The sequence below is a fragment of the Pempheris klunzingeri genome, chromosome 19, assembly GCF_042242105.1.
Source record: "Pempheris klunzingeri isolate RE-2024b chromosome 19, fPemKlu1.hap1, whole genome shotgun sequence".
NCBI classification, from domain to species: Eukaryota; Metazoa; Chordata; class Actinopteri; order Acropomatiformes; family Pempheridae; genus Pempheris; species Pempheris klunzingeri.
Window position 1 is genome coordinate 20,226,797 of NC_092030.1, and position 22,972 is coordinate 20,249,768.

Below are 22,972 nucleotides of genomic sequence, written 5' to 3' on the forward strand. Positions count from 1 at the left end.
CAACATCGTTTGGATTTAAGTTTCTGATCCTCAATAAACTTTGAAAGTAACTCTGGAAACAGTAAACCCCCCCAAATAACAAAAATAAATTATTGCCCTTTTATATCAACATGGGAACCTCCAGATAAAACTTCTGCTAGTTGCTAATGCTAGTTTTGTTTTCTTTGCCACACACATGGAAAACAACATTACAGTGCTCTGTGTGTGTGTGTGTGTGTCTCTACAGTCGGCCAATCAAATAAAATCGATCAGGCGTGATTACGGCAGAAGTGCGGTGGAAAACGTAAAGACGTGAAATAACTCTGCCCCCCTGCCTGGAGATGAATCTGAGTTTGTCCTGAGCTCATGAGTGCGAATACAGGACTGTGTGTCGTGTGTGTGTGTGTGTGTGTGTGTTCAGAAAGGGGATCTGGACGGGGTCCCGTTGTACGAGATTAGTTTAAGGCTTACAATATTTCATTTAATCCTTCCTTGTCGTGTTTTTAAATAGTGATGTATCCTATAAAAGTATTACTGGAAAAGAGTCATGCTACAGAATTGTCTTTTGTTCGCTGGATCCCACTCGGCCTGATGAGTCCACTCCTCCTGGACGGATCCTCCTTCCTCTAAGTGTTCATGCTTTGTCCCTCACATATCCCTTTCATTTCTAAAATACAAACCCTCCATCCACTTCCCATCCTCCACCCCCCCCCCCCTCCTCTTGGTCCAGCCCAGAGATCATGGTGGCTCAGGCGGGGTCCTGTGACGCCACAGCTCCATCCTGAGCCTCATTTAGGGCCCAGTAAGCCTCCGCTGCCCTCCTTGGTGCTCCCGCTGCGGCCCCAGCACCCTGCAGCTATGCTCATACTCCTCTGGGTGGCTGCCCCGACCACCCGGTCCCGCTCCATCTCGCACTGGCTCAGCGTACGCTCAGTCCGCCCCGGCTGGATGGGAGAGGCCGACCCCGCCGCTCCGGGCTGCTTAGACGAGATGGTGCGAAAGATGTGATTGCGTTTGCGAAGGAAGTCCCCGCCGGCTCCACCCAACCCGAAGCTGCCCTTGCGGAGGACCATGCGGGTGCTGGCGGACTTGGCGGGACGAGACCTCTGGTTGTACTCCAGCTGGGACAGGTGGGAGGCGTAGCCGTCCGGGATGAACTGGAAGAGACGCAAGATCACTCAGTGGCACACAAACAAAATCATAAAACCTTATTTTGATTGAAGCCATCAAACCGGCGGCAATTCAATCCTCGGGGGCAACTGAGCCCTTTTAAAAGTATACCTAATAAAAGTGCTGGTTTTAGCCACCGACAGGCTCAGATTGTTATTTTAAGTGTCTGTAGGGATCCTTTCCATAATGCTGTCACATCAACCTGGAAGATCCTTTTGATTTAACCACAAGCAGCTGTTATGTTGCTCTCTTCAAAAGCCACCAGACTCCATTGGCAAAACCATAAATTTTATCTCCATCTACTTTTACATTGCAAAACCCAGGAGTTGCTGGTTTTTGTGTCAACATGTGACTTGTGTTTTAAAGGGTTAGTTCAGATGTAACAATATTTGTTAAATACAAAATAACACAAACAAACTAGCCAGCAGTACATCAGCAACCCCTGTGTTCTGTGAGCTAAAATTGTTGTTTTCTTCAATGGAGTCTGGTGGCTTTGAAGAGGGGGCGATATAATGATGGTTTCTGATCAAACAAAAGGGATCTTACAGGTCCATCTCTGCAGGGATCCTGCAGTCTGATTACGCTGCAGCCATCACAGACAGGTAAGAAGCAACCTACTGAACCAGCTCCAAAACTTTTTGTACCTACCAGTCATTTCAAACCCAAAATATGTAAAAATAGGGCCCAGGTAGAAAGTGTTTGAGTATAATGCAGTACATTTATGCACAAGTCTATGATGTGTGTAGCCTACATGCATGCCATCAGGATTTATTCCATACCTGACACTGGTGCTGCATTTTCTTCGTGGGCCTTCCCACTATGTAGATATGCGACGGCGGGAGGCCGATGGACGAATACACGGAGATGTCCTTGGTGGAGCCGTAGGCAGCGAAGATCCTCATGTGGGCCTAATCAAAGAGGGAGGTCAGCTTTTAGAGACGTCAAGGATTTCATTACGACGCTCAGGACGATGCTTACCTCGTTGATGAGGGATTTGAGGAAGTTGGCCTTGTGTCGGAGCGGGTCGTGAACCAGCCCGTCGCAGAAGGAGACGATGCCGTGAGGAAAGTTATGCTGAGAGAGCCAGGCCACCACACGCTGCTTCTGCATGTCAGGACGGCCCGTCACGTATACGATCAGATAGCCCAGATCCTGCCAGTATCTGCAAGGAATTATAAAACAAAACAGAGCACAGTGTGAACACAGGTGGAGCACTGAAGCTCCATCAGCTGATTTTATCCTACCAATAAATAACCAGGAAGAGGCTTTAAAAGCAGAATGAAGTCTCCTCACCTCACCACGTCCACGGCTCCAGCTCGGACCTTCGGGTCGCTGCCCATTATGGACACGCTGGCAGCGAACGAGCCGTCAATACTGAACACGACGAACTCGGTTCCTCGTGGTATGACTGTGAGATAGCTGTCTGCGAACGTGTGGTCACCCCTGGGGGGGCGCAGCAGAGAACACATTAGAGGTAATTAAAGTTATTAAGAGTTCTGTTTGTATGTGAACCGACAGGGACTCTGCGTACCTGACCACCATTTTGACAGGATACACCCCGATGCCGAGCTTTTTGCTCTCGGGGATCAAATAGGAGACGCGTCCGCTGCTGTTGGTGAGCTCGGTGTCGAAGTAGACCCACTCCCCAGACGGAGGCTGGGTCATGATGTGGATGTCGATCTGCAGGAGGCGACAACACAAAGAGCTTTTAAACACACACACGGTTACACAACTCGTCTGGTCGCAGCAGGTCACAGCAGGGTGGTGGTTCTACCTTCTCCCCGGTGAGGGTGACCATGTCCAGGGGGCCGTACATGAAGCGTCCCATCACCATCTGAGCGCCGTCCTCCGTGAACACAGCGTCGTTCACACGGTGGTTAGCAGTCACGTTCTGGTAAACACACACGAGAAGACAACAGGAAGTCAGAATACCCTCTTCCTGTGACCTCTACTGTGGTCTGAGTTCAAAGTGTTAAAGTTCAAATTAACGAGCAGCAAGAAAGATTTGACTTTTAACCCTGAACTTAATCTCATTCTGTCTGCAGCCAAACTGATCTGATTGGTTGTCCCACACGACTCCTACTCTTCCTCCCTCCCATCCTCCTCTTCCTCCCACCTTTTACACCTACTCCTCTCTTCCTGCTTCTACTACTTTTCATCCCTCTTTCCTCCACTATTCATCCTCACTCCATTCCCACTCCTCTCCTCCTCCTCACAGTTGTTTTTTTGGTAAAGTTCTGGATAATTTTATCTTTTTCAGTCTAAATTTTAATGAAGCCTCAACAGGAAACTGTTTATGTAAGAGGGAAAAAGCCAAACTGTGTCTTATAAGCTGCTTTTTATATAAAATAAATGTAGAGTAAAAAAAAACAACAACATTTTCCTCAGAAATGAAAGGAAGTGACAAACCGTAGAATAAAGCAGCACAGTAGTTTATGACATTATAACTTCTACATTTAAACAGTTTGTGTAGGAAGTGAGCTTGTACCCTGATTTTAACATGAGTCCTCTTGCGGAGCCACTTCTCACGAGGTTTGGACGGAGTGAATTCAGACACTTCTTTCCCGTCCAGCTCCAAAATACTGGAGTTCTCATGTCGCATCACCTGACGGAGAAGAAGACCAGAACCAGTTTAACACACAAGCAGTAAACTGGTTTCTTCAGCTCTATATTCTGGTTCATTACATCAATGTGAATGAACAAACAATTATTAAAACACCAAACTCTAGATTGTAGCTGAGGGAGTAAAATAAAATGTGACTGGGAACCATGAATATCTGGTAGTGGTGGGAAATTTCATTGGATAACAGAACGACTGAGGACTTGAAAATTAGAAAGTTAATTCTCAAAAAAAGTGACCTTCCAACAGTTCCCGTCTGAAATTATCCCGACACTTTTATAAATAAGTTGATTAGATGTTATTGATGAGAACAGAAAGGCTGACAACCTGTCGGAGTAAGAAAGAGACGACGTCTGTGGACTCCCAGTAGGAGGCGTGGAAGAGATGAGGCAGAGCCACCGTGGGAAACGCCGTCAGGGCGTCGGGGCAGTACAGGGCGTAGTCCATCCTCTTACTGCCCCACCACCGGGAGGCAACTACGGCGGGGAGCAAACGAGGAAGAGATGGGAAACAGGAGGTCAGGAATCAGAGCAGCCTGATGCTTTGTGCAGATGTGAGGAGTCAAGGGTTTAGTTAAGAGTTTCAGGGGCACTAAGAGGAAGTCGACTGTGTGAGTGGAGACGGACAGAGGTTTCAAACGCACACTCGCAAAAAAAATAAAGCAGCAGCAGCTCAGACTCTGAGAACCTCCTTCTGTCTGATGGTTCTCAGGAGTGTGAGCTTAAGAAGAGTCGCACAAGGAGGATTATGGGTCTTAAATCTGAGTTTTGGAAACTACTGAGGAGGAAAGGAAGAGCACAAGGAATGAGGATGGAGCCGTGCATCCTCCCCTCGTGTCCTCGTACTACAGCTCCCAGAATACCTTGCTCTACGTTCTTCAGCACCCCGGGCGACGGGGGCGCCGAGCTGATGTCTGTGATGTCAGACGTGACATCGGTGAGGTCAGAGGTCACGTCAGAGCTAACGTCCGAGCTCTGCTCTGACTCCACGCCGTCGGGTTTCGGGAACACCCGACGGATTTTCTGGCGCAACCGTGGGGACGGGCTCCGAGCGGCAAATCTATTGTAGGGCAGAGCCAGATGGGACAGCAGGCTGGGCCTTTTAGTGTGGCTGACCCCTCGTTTGTGTGCTGAGGGCGTGTTTGGAGGGAGGAAACGAGAACGTCAGCACATGAACTGTCAGCTTGCGGACCAAAACCAGGGTCAGACGTGGGGGGCCGGGGGTCGACTTACTCGTGGCGATGTTGGAGGCGGTGTAAGAGTCTGCCAGGCCCGACACCTGGCTGGCCAGGCTGGCCTCGCTCGCCCTGCGGTTGCACCGAAGGTGAGGGACCCCAGGGGACGTGGACGAAGGGTACTGACCGTCGACAAAGATGTGAGAGTGAAGAGGATCGGCTGCAGAGACAGAAAGGGAATTAATGAAACAGTGATTTAAGATTTAAGTTAATTACCATTTGGGTCTTTTGTAGCTTTGCCATTAATTATGATGTTCAGGTGTCAAAAAACTGAAATGTCTTCCTCTTAAAGGATAAACCTGGGCCTGAGTTTTACATGTTTTGGGTTCAAAATGACTGGGAGGTAGAAAAAGAAAGTGTTGGAATTGGTCCAGTAGATCGGCTCAGTCAGCAGCTGCCAAATGGGCTGCAACATAATCCTTTAGGGGAAACTGAAACCATCAAAGCATGTCCACTAAAAGTGCTCGTTTTAGCCACTGACAGACTCAGATTGTTGCTTTTAGTTTAACCACAAACAGCACACCAGACTCCATTGAGAAAAACTGGTAATTTCACATGAAAGAACACAGAAGCTGGTCTTCCAAGGCCTCGATCCATTAGTTAGTTTGTGTCATTGTAAGACTTTGGAGTTTGAAAGCTTAGTTTAAATCCAAAACAATGTTCGTGTTACATACAATAAGAAAAAACAAACCAACTGGTTGAGACAGTGGAAGTCCAGCAGCTCTTGTGTTCTGTGAGGTAAAATTACCGTTTTTGTGAATGGAGTCTGGTGGCTTAGAAAAAAAGACAGGTGCTGCCAGCTGAGGTGATCTACTGGACGGGTCATTTCAAACACAAAATATATCACCATAAGACCTGGCTTTAAACATTATCCTCCAAGAACTCTATTAATAAATACCTTTGTCATCAATACACACACCTGAGTCTGTGTGGTTCCTCTACAGCTGACAAACCAAAACCAATTTCCTAATGTAGTAAAGTAAGACTTTCAGAGGGCAGTTCACAGAGTTGTGACATTTTGTAAATGCATGCAACCCCTTTCTTGCCAAAGGAGAAGACACCGCTCACTAAATATAGCTTAGCTTAGCATAAAGAGTGGAAACAGGGGGAAACTGTTAGCCTGGCTCTGTCGTTTCCCGGTTTCCAGTCATTATGCGGAACATATTCCCCAAAATGTCAAACTATTCCTTAAATTTGGTGAGAAAAATGATGGTCAAGACGGATTAAACAACAATTTCCCTGCATCAGATACACACCCTCTGCGTGCGAGGTCTGCCAGTTGAGGACAGGCACGGGGATGGAGGTCTCGTTGACGGTGTTTTCCTGGCAGCGGTGGGACGCCGCGCCACCGGAGTCCATCAGAAACTGTGGGTTACTCTGCACGGTGTCAACTAGGAAGCCAGAGGAAGGGAAGGAGGAAGAGGGAGACACAAAAGTTAGAGGACTCATTAAAGAAAAAGTGGAAAACTGCAGCGAGAGGTCTCATCTGGACTCACCCACTAGAGCCGAGTGTCCATCCCCCAGAGGGAAGCGCTGGTATCGGGGGACACTAAAGGGAGGCAGCAGGTGGAACCGCTTGTCCAGGAGCGGCTCCAGGCGGGAGGCCGAGGGGTCGGCGGGATGAAACAGGTTGTAAACCTGCTGGCAGGCTGGACGCAGAGCGGAAACTGGAGAGGACAGAAACACTATAATTGGCTTCTGTGCAGATACATTACTGCAGAATGAAATGCTACTAGTCATTGTTTTAATTGTGTAAAATCCAAGAAAACATTTTGTCCCCCACTGCGTTTGGGATGTAATGATACAAAAAGGTCTGGAACAGGTTAAATAGGAGAGAAATGTTATCAATACAATTAAAGAGGAGAACTCTTGTGGTTTGACGGTTAGATCGCCTCAAAGTACGACCACTAAAAGGGCTTTTGTTGTTTTCTTCTAAATGTTTGACAGCATTATGGAAAGGATCCCTACAGATATAGATCTGCAAGATCCTTTTGGTTTGATCAGAAACAGCAGTTTCTGCAAAGCCACCAGACTTCCTTGACAAAAACAATAATTTTACCTCACGACACAGCAGTGTTCAGTCTGCAACTGCCTCAATTAAATTAGTTTGTTTGTGTTATTGTGTGATTTAAGTCTTTTCTTAGAGTTAATCTGGATCCAAACTATTGTGTTTAAACAGTAAAGTCTCATCCACTTATCTAGTAACTCCTGTGTTGTACAAGGCAAAATTACCATTTTTATCAATGGAGTCTGGTGCCTTTAAAGACAGTGATATAATGGCTGTTTCTGGTTTAACAAAAAGGATCTATAATACCACACTGATACCAAAACCCTGGAGAGAGATAAATGGCTGAGAAAACTGAGAAATTAAACCTTCTGTGAACAGCTTTAATCATATCCAACAGGACATTAGTCCAGATGTTGACCCTGCAGCTGCAGGTCAGTAAACTCTCTCCTTAAAACCTCAGAGGACATAAAGCACAGCAAGACTTGTGCCTGTGTGAGCTCTGTCCTCCATCACATATTTGTTATTGTGGTGTTTTTCCTCTCTTAAATGTTGCAGCCAAAACTTTTTCAGCCTTTTGAGATCAGAAACTTGACCTCTGACCTCAAACACCTGCTTTCCAGCTGCTGGAGACATAAAACTCACAGGAAACAAACATCAGAGGCTACAAATAACCACTTCCTGCTCATCTGGCAAGAAGGAAAATCATTAAAAACAGTTTCCCTGAAGCGGATACGTGAGGATCATCATGATAAACCAAAATAAAACAATAAAGAGCCTTCCTCACCATCCAACGAGGGCACCACAGTCTTCCTCAGAGCGAGCACCAACCCCAGAGGGGAGCCGAACAGGAAGAAGTCAGTCACCTCGAACTCGAGCTTCCCCAAAGAGCCTCCCTCCAGCATGGTGCTGTTGCTGGAGCGCCGAGACCCGGGCTCCCCGTGGAGCACGCTGGAGTGAAGACTGAGGACAGAAAACAGTCACATTCAGCATCGCTAGTGAAAATAAGACAAAAATAAAGTGGAGGAACAAAAATTATAACTTAAAAACACAGGTAAGATTTTGAATGCAGGACTTTTTCTGTGTTTTTAACAGTGTGATTTTGTATGCAAGGATTTTTTATTTGATACCTCCAACACTCTACATACAATGGTTCCCCCAATAAAATGCAGCCATTTCCTCCACAAATCAAGACACTTAATTCCAGGAATCGTCGTTGAAGTGAAACAATGAGTCAACAATCAGGTGACAGGAAACCTGCTGAAGGTTTGTGAAGGTTGTGTCCCACCTGGACAGGAAGGCTTGGTGATGCTTGATGGTGTCCAGCTCGTACGTCGACGAGTCGCTGCGTTTGCGTGGAAGTTGTCTCTTGGGGTCGTCGGGGCCCGAGCAGCGAGGGATGTCGATGTTGCTGCGGCTGAGATGGCGGCTTCCTTCGAGGGACGGTGAGGAGGGAGAGACGCTGTTTATGACAATACCTGGAGAGAGGAGGTCTGCGTCCTGAAAGAGGGGGAGGGAGAGAAGAAGTTTTAGTTGTGTAGTCCACTAAAAGTGCTTGTTAGATCCACTGACAGGCTCAGAGTGTTATTCTAAGTGTGTGACAGCATCATGGAAAGGATCCCTACAGAGAGAGACCTGGAAGATCCTTTTGGTTTAACCACAAACAGCACACACACCAGACTACATTCACTAAAACAGGGATTGTACCTTGCCGAACACAGGAGTTGCTGCTCTGCCGCTGCCTTGATCAGCTAATATGTTTGGGTCATTGTGTGTTACACAAATAATGCTGCATCCAAAATATCCCTTTAAAAACACCAAATTCACACAAAAACACAAACTAACTGATTGAGGTTAGAGCGACAGACCAGAAGCTCCCACGTTCTCCAAGGTGTAAAATTATTGTTTTTGTCAATGGAGTCTGGTGCGTCTGCAGAGAGCGATTATAATGGCTGTTTGTGGTTAAACCAAAAAGATCTTCTTCTTCTTCTTCTAAGTGTTTTAGCCACACTCGCAGTACAAGGACGAAAACGCAGGTCAGGTCATACCTGCACACTGATGGTGCTGCCCCGTCTGCTGCTGTTCTGACTCTCCAACACCGTCACAGAGCTGCTGCACAGAGCATCAAACCCCAGGATTCCTCCAACACAGTCCCCAATAACACACACCTGCGTTAGAAAACAGAAACATCAGCTCCATCTGTGCAGACGTCACTGAAATATGCTCCTTCAGGTGACACACCGACCTGGCCATTGAAAGACGCTCCTTCTAAAGACCTGATGAAGTCGTTATAGACCTGATTGGCTCGTAGGATGACGGTTGCCACGGCGTCCTGGTACTGTGGAGCGGAGGTAGCCAAGAGGGGCAGAGCGGCCAGCGGGATGTGGTCCTGACTGCTGGACAGACAGCCCTCGTCGTAGCTGTAGGGGCTCAGACTGCAGGGCAGAGAGGATGCGCTGTTAGCTGTTAGTGTGTGTTTCACAGTGAATCATTAAAACACTCGAGTGCAGCGCTCACTTGGAGACCAGTGAGAAGGCGTCGACACACACGGCGGGACAGGGGACCATCCGGATGGCGATGCGGCCCAGCGCCGCAGGGTAATGGACCCTCATGACGGTCTCAAACGCCCCGCTCAGAGTGTTTCCATCTCCCTGCTTGCTGTTCTGTTCACCTGCAGACACACAAGAACATCATCTGTTTTATTCTGCCTTACGCCCTTTAATGTGAAGAAATTTTAGGTTTTTAATGTCAATGTTTTGCAGCAGTAATGTTATTTAGTGATGAGACCTCTCTCTTCCTCTAGTTAAGAGCTAAAATGATAGGATTTCTATACCAGAGCCGGTGTCCAGGATGTTCCCTCCATGCAGGACCAGGACCAGGACGTGAATTTTGCACGGCTGGAGACACTGCTGAGACGAGCAGTCCTGCAGGTACGAGGACAGAAGACAGACAGACGGGAGGGAAACAGGGTTAACAGGGAGGAAGGAGCGAGCAGAGGACAGGAGAGAAGAGCACAGAAGGAGGCAAAGGAGCAACTTGGAAGGCAAAAATACTAGCGTTCAAATAACTGGTCGATCAACAGGTCCGTCAAAAACAGTTAATCAGAATAATTAGTCTGTTTTAAAATTATTGTAAACTGAATATATTTGAGTTTTGGACTGTTGATCAGGCAAAACAAAGCAGTTTGAAGACATCACTTTGGAAAACTGTGATAGTTTTCTCAACCTTTAATCAGATAATAATATAATGATAAACTTTATAAAGCACTTTAAGACAACAGTTAAAAAGTGCTTCACAGATAAAATAAATATTAAAATATAAAACAAAACTAGAAGTGTGTGAAAGTCTGCACAGCTCCTTAGATGTGAGAATTCATTGCTTCTCTCTTTAATAGAGCAAACAAGTATTTGATTCATGGAGAAAATAATCAGCAGATTAAATCATGAAGACGATCGCCCTATTTGAAACAGACGTTTCTTAATTCTCAGTTTGGACCAAACCATGAAAACAGACTGGTGAAATAAAAGCCAGCTGTCGGCTGCAGCAGAGAGCGGATCCTGATTTCAGCACACTGGCAGGATGAGTGGCAGCTAATTTATCCGGAGGAGTGTCATCTACCAGCTATTTAATTAAGAGTGTGAGAGGCATGAATGAAATTAGAAAAAGAAAATTGAAGAAGCCGTACCTCCATTCGCCTCTCGTCACTGCTCATCACTGCGTAGTCTCCGCCCGACTCCTGGTACAAAGTCTCTGTGAAGACACGATTCATTCACGGATATTTAAAGAAAAGTTCATGCCAGCAGTTCTTTGTCATTTATCAGCTTCTTCTTTAAGGTTTAACAGAAACACAACCTACCTTGTGCTTCATCCACCTCTATCGTTTCCATCTTGTCCATCAGATCGTTGGAGTTCCACTTGGTGATCTCCTTGGCAAACATCTCCTCGTTGTCAGAAAAGTCCTCTGCAAGATAAACACAGAAGATTCACTCAGAGGAAACTAAAAGATTTTTGGCTTCTGTGTCACCGGACTGGTTCGTTACTGTTGAGACGAAACACGATGAGCTACCTGAAAACAAGAAACATCACTTATGAAAGTGAAAGAAAACTAATTACAGCCTAGACCCTCCCTAACTCAGGTAAACAGGAGAAAAAGCACCACCCATATAACCATTACAAACCAAGTTAAACACTGTGTTCACAAACAGTTTATCATTCCCACACCCAGCAGATATGAAGCAACATCCTTCATTTGTAGCCGCACTTCTGTTCACCTGCTGAATTTAAGTCCAAAAAAAAAAAAAAAAGTGCATTTGCAGTTGGGAGGAATCTGTTGTTCCCTCTGCCTCAGACCGGCAGCCATCTTGGCTCCTGAACTAAAGAACCGTCCTCCTGGAGAACCAATCACAGGCGAGGACCAGCAGCTGGTGGCCAATTAATTAAGATCATGATCTAAAGAGCAGAATCGTGGTGACAGCAACCGTTGCATTCAAGTGAAGCCCCACAGGGCTCAAGTAGTTTTTTAATCTTACCTTCAAACTTTTGCAGAACTTTGGTCAACTTTCTTTGTTGTTTTCAGGTTAAAATGAATCAAAGTCGAGCCTCACATGAGCTTCACCACCCAGACTGTAGCTTACATCCCTACATACGTCCTCCATCTTTCCAGTATTATTATTATATCATATTATTCCAGTTGTAGTCTCAAGGAAAAGGTCAAGTTATTGATGAATGTGAGCCAGTCCTGCAGCTTTTTCAGGTGTCAGCTCTCTTGTTCACACCCAAAACTACTAATGAAGGTGTGTGGGGACAACAACTGACACAGCTGGAGCTCAATGTCTAATCACACACACACACACACACACACACACACACACACACACATATATATGCTAGAGCTAGGAGAGAGCGGCTGGCCTCCTTCATGTTTACCTTTTTGATTCAAGATTGCCTCATAAATACTCGAAAAATACTTAAAAAGAGAACCACAACTCCAACATTCACACACACACACACACACACATGCAGCTCACACACAAGTGTCATCACATGTATTAAAAAGAAATAAATGCTGCCGTGAAAACAGTTCTTGCACACAAACCATGCAGAACCTGATGGTTTTACCGTGAGCGTCGAAGAACTCGTCGTCCGTGCTGTCCTCGGAGTCCCGGGCGATGCTCTGCATCCTCCACTCAGAGATGCTCTGGTGAGACGGACTCCCTGCAAACACACCACCACGTTAGTGTGGCTGTTAAAGTGGGTGTCAGGAGAGTGAACGAGTAAAGACGCTCACCGCCTCTCTTGGATGACCTGTTGGAGGATCTGGAGGAGGTCGACCACTGCTTGGTGAGCTCCGCCCGTGTCTCCAGTGAGTCTCCCAGCTTTCCTCCTCCACCTCCTCCTCCTCCTCCTCCTACTTCTGCCTCGGCAGCCGATCCCGCCGTCTCAGCTCCCTGCTCCTGGTCCTGGCCAACGGAGGAGCCGTTGGTCTCCGCTCCCCCCTCTTCGCTGAGGCTGAACTGGGCCATCTTCTTCGCCAAAGCCAGCTGGGTCTCCAGCTCCAGCAGCCGGATGTCCTCGATGGTCAGGCCGTACCACTCGTCCTGCCAGCACCACGCCTGCCGGTGGGCTCGGACCATCACTTTACGCAGGCCTGCGGGGACACAAAGGAGGATTTACTGGCATGAAAATTCATTTTAGTGGAGAACAAATCAGAACGTTCTGTGGCACAAATCAGCTAAAGTGGATTGACCTTAAAAATATAGAGTTATGGCTGACAAATACAGGATGGATGGTCCTGAATGGAGCTGTGGGATCAGGTTCAGATGTGACGGAGTAAAATAAGTCAAATATATAGAATAAAATATGCAGGTTAAATCATCCGGGTTCGTTTGAGGCCGCTCACTGTACGTCATCCTGCTTGTTCCAATCTTTTGTACTAAAGAAATTAACAATTTGGCACAATTAGTGACTTAAAAATACAGAAATTTAGGCCACATTTCTAATTTATCAATAAAACTGTGTGACGAAATGTGTTATTTACATGAACACTCACTTCTGATTGGCCAATAACTGTTATTTCTATATATATATATAAAACAGACTGTCACTACTGACGCAGTTCTTTTTAATAATTCTCATGGATGGAGAACGGCGGCTGAGATAACGCTGCCTCTCTGACCGGAAACTGTAAGAATACAACATCAAAGCTGACTTTATAATCTCTTTATAATCTTTACGACTCTAATCTCAGAATATTACCTTCCCTCTGTAGGTTTTTATCAACGTATAACGGCTCTAATATGCTGATACAATATGCTCTATATGCTCAGGATAAACACACCACAGACGTCACAGCTGGTGCGTGACGATGCTGCAGGTGAGACGTGGAGAATATAAACCGCTGCAGAAATGAAATTAGCATAAAAAGAAAGGTGGAGGTACGTCTGTGGTGGAGAGAGAGAGGGGGGGAGAGAGAGGGGGAGAATAAAAAAAACACAATTTGTGGTTGAAGATCTGTTGATTTGAGAAGACGGAGCAGCTCCTGCTTCATTAGGCGGGAAGTAAACGCTGCGATGGAGCAGGCGGAGGGAGAGGAGAGTGTATAAACAGTCTTAAATCACAGCGGTGGGACAGAAACAGGCAGGAAATTAATCCAGCGTGCGGCGTTATCTCAGGCAGCCAGACAGCTGGCTGTGCTCCTGCCTCTCAGGTATCCTCAGCATTTTATTTATTCATTTGCTCTACCTTTCCTCCCACTACTCCTCACTTTGTTCGTTACGTCTTCTTCCTCCCGTCACAGCGTTTTCGTTCATCAGTGTTTAATCACCGCAGCGATCAGGTCTATTGTTTCCTTAAAGAGACACTCACTCACTGTTTTACAGCACAATTCTTAACTTTTAATTTCCCTCTCTGACTTTTCAGGATCATTTACGCCTCCTGTTTTTTTCTGATTCACATCTTCTTCAGAGTTTTCTCAACTGTTTTAGCAGGATTGTTCTTTTGGACTTCTTATCTCTTGACTTTCTAAGGATTATTAATGACTGTTCCCACATTTCCATGGTCATCAGAGACTTTTTTAGACTTCCTCTCTTTTCGCTTTTAATCCTGACTTTTCTGAATTGTTCCAAATCTTTTCAGGGTTATTAATAATAACAGTAAGCATCATGGTTAGTGGCTTTTTTAAAAAGATTTAGCTTGTTTATTTGATAGATTTAACCCCAAGTTTAGTTTTGACTTTTCAGGATTGTTCCAACCTTTTTCAGGGTTTGGTTCTTTATTTTCTCAGGATTACAGAATCCCCAATTTCTCCCGTTAGTCTTTGACTTTTTAGATTTCCTCTTTTCAGTTTGAATTCTGACTTTTCTCAACTGTACCAAACCTTTCCAGGATTATTGATGACTTTTAGGATTGCTTACTCACTTCTCTTCACTTTTTTAAGGTTATTCCTAAATTCAGGAATACGTCTGACTGTTAGTTTAAAGTCGGGATGTTTGGTAACTTCACCTACTTCATGGTGCATCGGACTCACAGATGCAGAGGAAGAGAAAAAGGAGGAAACTCTCTTAAAGGTGACCCGTGTGGACGAGTGAAAACACAGACCTACCCACGTCGTGTATGAAGCGTTCGATCTTGGACTGCATGCCCCAGTATCTGAACTCCACCTTGCAGAGCTTGTAGGCACACATGACGGGGCTCTGGCCCGGATTCTGGTTGATCTCCTCGATCCAGTCGTCTGACAGCGGGCCCCGTTTGGTCTTGACCGACTGATACAGTTTGGGGTCCTCTTCCACCAGGTACTCGTGAGGAGGGATGTAGTCCTTCACGATGTCTATGGGGTCTGCGAGGGCCACAACATTATGGTGAATCACACAAATGTGAGACGGATGCAGATGTGAGCAGCAGCAGGACAGATGTCACGACGTCCTGAATGAACAGCAGCCTCAGGAGGTGTGTGTGTGTGTGTGTGTGTGTGTCTGAGTGTGTGTGTGTGTGTTTTACATAATCACTCCCTGCAGGTAATGTGTCTGGACTGACTGCATATTTTTCCTGCACTCTGGTGAATTTTAGTATTCAGGGGCTCAACACAAGCTCTTACACTCCACCGGCTGCATCACGCTGTCTGTGTTTTCTCTGCAAACAGCACTCTGTAAATCTGACTCCTGATCCTGCTTATGAGGCCGCTCCATCCAAAAGGCACCGTTTAATAACACAGCTCCCAAACTGGAGGCAGAGGAGCTCTGCTCTGACCACACACTTACCCACAGTCCTCTGTCTCTTTTCAGCGGAGGACAGGTTGAAGACATCCACTTGATTCCCAGTATCTGGTTTATAATACGTCTCGATGTCTATAGAGAACTTCTCCACAAAGGGGCAGGTGTACCTGAGGGACAAAACACACATGGAGCTGGTTTAGAAGTCGGGACGCCTCTTCCTCCCTCACGTTTATGATAAAAAGCATCTAAATGAACCAAACTTTGACAGTTAAGGCTGTTAATACACATAAAAATCCTCTCAAATGGCGTAAATCATCCACGTGTCCCCTCTTAACAGCCTTGTTTTCCAAACCTTAGATGTCTGGAAGTCCATTAGTTGATTAGTTGATACACAGACACTTAATCGCCAACTATTTTGATGCTGATTCCAGCGTCTCAAATGTGAAAGGAAACTGAATATTTTTGGGCCCAGGAAAATCAATTATTTGTTCAATATAAACACTTAAAAACCGTATCTGCTTCACAAGAGGTGCAGAATGAACCATAATGCACCTGGAACACGCCGTGTCTTTTCTCTGGGATGTGTGTCATTGATAGGAGGAAGGTAATTTAAGGCTCCTCACCTAAATTACATCACCTGCTAGATGGCAGCTAACTTTTGGATATTTATTCTACTTGCGTCGGATCTGGAGCGGGAAGATATTCTGTTCTTCCTGTTTGTTTGCCAGCTTGTGTTTTATTGCATGTGGTTCTTTTCTTTGGTTAATATTTTGCCCTGTTTTGTTTTTTAGCTGCCAAAGTAAAATGGAGGTTCTGTTCTCTGTTCTTTGTTTAACAGAACCAACACAATGTGGAGGCCCATCTGTTACACTTGGAGCCTTTAAATCAGAATCTCATGTGTAAAATAACCAAAACTGTTCAGAACTTGGCATAAAATGAGTTCTTTAACCTCTTTGCTCATAGTAAGAAGCTAGTTGAGAAAATATGTTTTAACGTGCAGCTGTGGGTATTTTTTTTTAGCTAATGGAGGAAATCTAATCTATGAGACTCACAGAATCGGTGCCAAGTGCTTAAAATGTTGCAGGTCTGAAGCAGCGACTGATCAGTTTAGAGAAATTAAGTTTTGTGGAGGATGAAAAAAGTTGGCAGCGGCGTTTGCAGTAAATGAATATGAGATTATTCAGCTGACATTGTTCCAAATAAAAAACGTCTCCATCAGCAATATGAAGCGAATGTTATTTATGAATCTAGAAGCCATTTAATAAAAACTTTTTATCCCTTAAGGTTAATTTTTTCTACTTCCAGCTGCATGAAGTCACTTAATGTAAGTCTCAACGTGGAGCAAAGCTCAGAGATGATTTTAGTGTTTCTAATATCTACGATATTTCCTCTTCCGCCTCACCGGGTTCGGGTGTAGGGGTAGGCGTTCCAGGACTCCTCCTCCACTCGCAGGGCGGCTTGAGGCAGAATGGCACAGAACCAGGACGGGATGTGTTTTCCGATGTGGTAGACCTTGTGCGTGTACTGACCCGAGCCGCCGGGCCCGTCCTCGTAAGGCTTGTTCTCCAGGATCTCCACGCCGCTGCCCTCGCCGCAGCTCTCCTCTCGGCTCTTCTTCTGCAGAAAGATAATATGTACAGATGGATACACTGAGATAGCATTACGTTGTCTTGTGTTTGGTTGTTTATTATTTCACAAAAAAAGCCATTTCCTGCATTTATTTATATCTACACATTACTGGCTGTTCTACTTTTCAACATAATGGAAGTTAAAAATCACATTTGGTTTAAACAGAGACCTGAAACTTTATTGACAACACTGATTTAAACAAAAGGAGTGTGACTTTTTGTTTGTAACGATAAGATAAAGTTTATTTGTGCTTCCATCTCTTCTACACAAAGAGCACTTCTGCCTCATCTCTGATTTAATTCTAGTGTGTTTTAGATTAAAATCATTAGATTAAGATTAAGGTAGATTAGCAGGAGGTGCAGCCTTTTATATTCCCTGATTTTTCCATGAGTAAAAAGTTGAATTTCTATGATCTATGAATGAAAAAAAAACATACATAAACACACTTTAGATCAGAGTCCAGTCCTCAAGGTTCCATGTAACTACGACCAACAAGAAACAACTCGCCTCGCTTTTAAAAACTTTGCTTTTTCGTTCTTGCGTTTTGGTCCAACAGGTGAATGCACGTTCACGTGGCGACAACCTCTTCGTACCCCCTCATTGAAATGACAGGAGGTGGCGTGAAAGCCACTTTGGGGTCAGGTGCATCAACAGGAGGCCTTTTAGAAACGTCAGCCTCTGTTATTCTGTGGGTGAAGGTGAGGTGGTTCAGGGCAGTAACAGCCAACGTAACGAGCCCAAACTCATCCGGCCGCTCTCTCCTGACACACATCCCTCCCATTAAACCCCTGCTGGCCTTACACAGCGAATCCACTCTCCTCCCAGAGCCGGAGCGATGACGCAGCAGCGGCAAAGTGATGAGCTGCAGAGAAAAACACCTGCCATATGGGAAAAAACCTGAAGAAACTGCTTGTCTTTTCATTCCTTCACTCACTGTTCTCCTTTTATTTATACCTACGTCTGCTTTTCTCCGGGTTTTATGCACTAATTCTTACCGGTGAGTTCAGGTGCAGCAGGCTTTAAAGGACAGGTAGAATCTAACTTTCTCTACTAAAAAGCAGCAGATGGTTCGAGCCCACGGATCCTGTGTTTTAAGCCTGTTGCTTCACAGAGGGAGTCGTGGATTACGGCATCAGTTTATAAACACACAGCGTCTCCTGAAGAGGCTCTCCAGTTAGACTGTATCATCACACTCGGCTGTAGCACATGAAAAGGCTCGTGGAGGGTTTACATGGCTGCAAGAATATATTAAAGCCTCTCCAGGATCTGATGCAGGAGCCTAATTATCTCCCTTTAAGCAGAAATGAAATGATTCCTTAGTCTGTCTACATGTTATTCATATATTAAGGAAAGACGTCAAATATTTCCTGTTTTTCAGCTTATAAAATGTGTTTAATATCACTGTATATTAAATATTTGCAGATGCTACAACAGTAGTATTTGCACAGCAGGTGTATGCTGGAAAGAGCATGTTTTGTGTTTTTTATATTTGTATTTGACATATTCAAACCACGATCTTTACCTAAATCTAACAAGTAGTTTCGGTGCCTAAACCAAACTAACCTGCAACAGAAAACTGTTGAGTAAGTCTACAAATAAAGTAACGTTGTGACATTTTATAGTCATTTCATGGTCAGTTAATCCATACGAGCATAGATAAAGGAAGATAATTATTAGCCCTGAAGGTTTGATTATTGTTTTCTGTTCATTAATGTACAGATTAGGGCCTAAATCTGTCATTTTCTTCTGCTAATTTAATTATCTGCCTCTGAAAACTCTGTATAAACACGATTCACACAAACGCATATTGGGTATGTAGTGCTGTGTGTGTGTGTGTGTGTGTGGGACACAAAATAATCCCAAATAGAGGATTTTGTGTGCTTTTTTTGGCGTCAAACTCTCTGAACTTGTTGGAAATCATTGGGATTATTTTCATCTGAGGTGACGAGAGAGCTCGTGGTGGCAGAAACACAGACTGACGACGAGGCGCTTGTTTGCATGTTCCTGTTTAAAATCACCTAAAATCAAATCTATGATAGAATCTATTCTTTTTGCAGGAGACAGTGAAGTTAGACAGCTCGGAGTAAAGAAGTGGGCGTCATGAAACTAGACGAGCTCAGCATCCACTGGTACCAGCTGCATCATTCATCACATGAAGCCAACATCACATCCACGATGAACACTTCTGATGTAAACTGGCGCTCAAAGTAGGTTTAAATATTTAATCCCACTGCTGCGTCACGTCAGATCACCACGCTGTAGATACTGTAGCCTGCTTTCAAACTGGATGATTGAAAATCTGCTTCACTCCCTCCGTTGTATAATGTGCTGCGGGTCGAGGAACGGCGCCGCGTGAATGCAAATCGCCGTGATCATTATTAACAGCAAGAGCCGGGCGCTCGGGGTCAAGAGTGAGAGCTCAGATTGAACACGGAGCGCTCTCTCCTCAAGACTTTGGGGAGCTGCTATCAGTAATGAAGGTCAGAGGAGGCAAACAGCTGGAAAATTGCTGCCATCTAGCAGGTAATGTAATTTAGGTGAGGAGCTAAGGGCCTTAAATTACCCTCCTCCTCCTCGTGCCTGCGTCCACTCTGCTGCAGCACAGCACAGGAGCTGTATTAATGACACACGTCTCGGAGAGAAGAGCGTCGACCGCACGGCGTTTCCTCAGGGACCAACGGACCTTTATGAAAACAACAGCGGTGATTCTCTCTACAGCTCCCTGGTGTGGAGTCCAAACAAAGACGACAAAGATCTGAAGCTCATCCACTAAATCCGGATGAATCAATGTTTAGGAGACTAAAAAGAAGAGTCCAGGAAAACTCCTCAAAACTGTTTTTGCATGAATGATTCCTGCATGTTTGTGTTTTCTCCTGTTAGAGAAGAAACAGAGCTTCATGGAAAACATGGAGACTGAACATAAATAACTTCCTCAGAAGTTTCCTGAAAAGGATTTAATTAATGTGCTGCTAATTATAGGGGAAACACAGTGTTCGATAAGAACACTGCAAACTAATTAGCTCTAATTAATTGTCAGTGTCACCTAGAGAGTCTTTAAATCAGCGTGCAGCAGGTAAAGTGAGCATGCAAAACTGTTCACAGGCAAACATATAATCCAACAATTAATTAATACTTATTTGGGTTTAAAAGAAGTATTTCCTGTGATTAACACCGTACGACGTAGGAATCTTCCAAAGTAATGACTGGTACAGAGTTACCAGGGTGTTGAAGTACATATGATGAGTAATATAAGATATAACATGACAGAAGAAGTGAGCGAAAACAGATCCTGTGTCCAATTTGAGAAGTGCTAGCAGCTCGTGCAGACACTGTGTGGACCACGTCTGTGGAATTATAATGGGTCCGGCTTCGCTGAGGGTCTCGTTTCTGCCGGGCTGAGCTGTCTCTGAATAATTTATGTGACTGCAAGGTTAGCATTAACCAGGGGTACACAGCTCCCCTCCTCGGGCCCGCGCTCAGTCGCACCGGAGCAACAGTAGAAGCTCGTGCATCAAACGTTATCACCGGCTGCTCACACACTGCGTACTCCCCCCCCCTGCTGTGGACGTTTTCCAAAGCTTGTGCAAACACTCATAAAGTGTCAGGTCATCAGTTAGACGCAACAAAAACACAAGGAGAACTCGCGTACTGCACTGCGACAACAAAGACAGAAGAGGGTGAGAGAGTTTACAAGAACGGGCAACAATTTACTTAAAAACTGAGAAATAACCTGTTTATGTTTTATATTATCAGCGAAAAAGTGGGACTGAAATATCTCAACAACTATTTGGTGGATTAGCAGAAACTTTGGCACCGATATTCATCGTCCCAAGAGGAGGAAGCCTAAAGACTTAAGCCACCATCAGGTCACGTTTCTGACTGGATTTATCACCAAAAACCTGCAGAACTTAGAACTTGACAGGTTTATTGTTGATGTGCACCTGCTGAAGTATAAACATCAGTCAGAAAAACAGAATACAAGCTGTTTCAGTCGGACATAAAACCTTAATACACTTCTCGGGGTATTAAACCTTGGATTATGTGTTCTGTTACATAAACTGACAGGGAAACTGGAGGTCTGGGAGTTTTGGGTTTTGTGGCTCGACACAGTTTGATGATACGAAGCTGGTGATTCTCTATTTTTCTGTTTTGGTCAATAAATAAATAATAATAAATCCCTTTAAAATACCCAAACACTTGCTGACTTGTGTGGTTTTCAGCTTTAAGCCCACTGGGGCATGAATACGTCCTGTTTTAGTGAGAAATGTCCTTTTACCAAATGTCATTTGTTGGGGACTATTTTCAGCGGCGGATGAATCCACATTCGGTGCTCTGGTGAGTATTTCAGTAATTATCATCTTTTATTTGTCAGAGAGACTTTTTTTTTATTCTGTAACAAAGTTAAACGCTGAAATCTCGTCCGTGTTGTTGTTTCCTCGGTAACACGATGACTGATGCGCCACGACTTGAACCGCGTCCCGTATTTAGGGCCAGACATAATGTTGTCATGGTAACGCCGACCGCACCATCACGTCTCCTCCTCCCTCTCTGTCTCTCGCCCCGGATCACAAACAAATGATGGCAGCCGCTGCCATGCTGCTGCTGATGTCACCGGTTACCGCGGCAACCGGCGCTCAACTGTGACGCCGAGCAGCGTGGTGTGTGTGTGTGTGTGTGTGTGTGTGTGTGTGTGTGTGTGTGTGTGTGTGTGTGTGTGTGTGTGTGTGTGTGTGATAATGTGGATGAGAAGAGCCGACATTCAGGAGGTTTGTTGAAGGTTTCTTTTTTCTTTCTGTCCTTTTATTGAAGCTAAAAAGTGATTTATTTCAAACACATCTTATCTCTTTTATTATTATTATTATTATTATTGTTGTTTTTGTTGCTTTTAGCCTTATATTACTGTTGGGTATCTTATTCCATTTTATTTTGTATTATTTTAAGTGCCTGGTTCCTGGTTCAACCATATAACTTGTTATTACTATTATAATTATTATAATTATTACCATTCTTCATCATCTTCTTCTTCTTCTTAGTATTATCATTATCATTAAGTGCATACTTTTCATTTATTTTATGATGAAGTTGAAATGAGGATGGCAATAAAAAAAATTCATATATATAAATATCAATAGCAAATGCAATAATAATGGTAGTGTATATAAAACACTACATTATTGATGGTTTAACACCATAATCACCTATAATTTCTTAGATAAATACGTTATACTGTTATGTGAAAAGATGCTGAGTGAAGATCAGCTGTAACGTCTCATTTCAGATAAATAAAAATATATTTTATTAATCTTTTATTCTCCAAAAACACTGGCTGAATATTATTTTTCTCTTTCACAGGCTGCACACAGCCCCCCGAACATCAGGAGGAGAGGATGTTGCATAACAGGTCTTTTTTATTTATTTATTTATTTATTTATTCATCTTAAGCTCAGTTTTGAAACATGCAGCTGCTTTCCAAACATTAATTTAATAATTTCCACAAACAACAAACAGAATTATCGTAATGATCCACTTTCTCAGTCCTAATTCAGCCAGAACACGCTGGTTGCATCAACTCTTCAGCATTTATTCGCTGCATGAAATCACTTCTTACTCATAAGGAGATTATTTTTCGGCGTGTGTGTGTATATATATCTATGTGTGTGTGTGTGTGTGTGTGTGTTTGCACCGAATTATTAAATGACACACAATCTGCAGGCATACGGAGCGCCATCTGGTCTGCAGAGCGCCACTGCCCCCGTGACCCTGTGACCACTCCTGTTCTGGTACGCTACGACACGATGACGGTTTGAACTCCTGACCTTCCCCGCCTGCACGCACACACACACACACACACACACACACACACACACACACACACACACACACACCTGACCTCCAAACTCAGATGTGAATCTGAGTAACACACCAAACATTTTCAGCGTCCTTGTGCCTCGTTAGCAGCCAGACCACCGCTGACCCCCCTCGTCTAAATCCTTTAATTTGAGATCATGTAATCAGCTTCGTGTGAGCAGTGTGTGTGGAGACCACTCACCTGGATCATGTAGAGCTGAGCGATGCGGTACTCCTCCACGCTCATCGGCATGGGGATGCGGTACTCCTTGATCAGC

At 44.6% G+C, this 22,972-nt stretch overlaps 1 protein-coding gene across 1 annotated transcript in view; it reads right to left on the minus strand.

Annotated features, from left to right (window-relative positions):
- Nucleotides 1–767: 767 nt before the first annotated feature.
- Nucleotides 768–22,972, minus strand: part of LOC139218723 (membrane-associated phosphatidylinositol transfer protein 2-like) — a 22,207-nt gene continuing 2 nt past the window's right edge. Inside the window, exons 1-26 of the mRNA XM_070850391.1 lie at nt 22,897–22,972; nt 16,621–16,835; nt 15,264–15,385; nt 14,609–14,842; nt 12,296–12,655; nt 12,127–12,222; nt 10,865–10,969; nt 10,694–10,758; nt 9,842–9,932; nt 9,526–9,679; nt 9,254–9,443; nt 9,057–9,176; nt 8,297–8,508; nt 7,796–7,971; nt 6,500–6,670; nt 6,260–6,394; nt 5,002–5,163; nt 4,632–4,898; nt 4,097–4,245; nt 3,638–3,754; nt 2,924–3,040; nt 2,681–2,829; nt 2,443–2,592; nt 2,128–2,311; nt 1,929–2,057; nt 768–1,136 (exon numbers count right to left, since the gene is read on the minus strand). The exon at nt 22,897–22,972 is cut by the window's right edge and continues 2 nt beyond it. Coding sequence (XP_070706492.1) covers nt 768–1,136; nt 1,929–2,057; nt 2,128–2,311; nt 2,443–2,592; nt 2,681–2,829; nt 2,924–3,040; nt 3,638–3,754; nt 4,097–4,245; nt 4,632–4,898; nt 5,002–5,163; nt 6,260–6,394; nt 6,500–6,670; nt 7,796–7,971; nt 8,297–8,508; nt 9,057–9,176; nt 9,254–9,443; nt 9,526–9,679; nt 9,842–9,932; nt 10,694–10,758; nt 10,865–10,969; nt 12,127–12,222; nt 12,296–12,655; nt 14,609–14,842; nt 15,264–15,385; nt 16,621–16,835; nt 22,897–22,972 — 4,315 coding nt within the window. The remainder of the gene's footprint in view (nt 1,137–1,928; nt 2,058–2,127; nt 2,312–2,442; nt 2,593–2,680; nt 2,830–2,923; nt 3,041–3,637; nt 3,755–4,096; nt 4,246–4,631; nt 4,899–5,001; nt 5,164–6,259; nt 6,395–6,499; nt 6,671–7,795; nt 7,972–8,296; nt 8,509–9,056; nt 9,177–9,253; nt 9,444–9,525; nt 9,680–9,841; nt 9,933–10,693; nt 10,759–10,864; nt 10,970–12,126; nt 12,223–12,295; nt 12,656–14,608; nt 14,843–15,263; nt 15,386–16,620; nt 16,836–22,896) is intronic.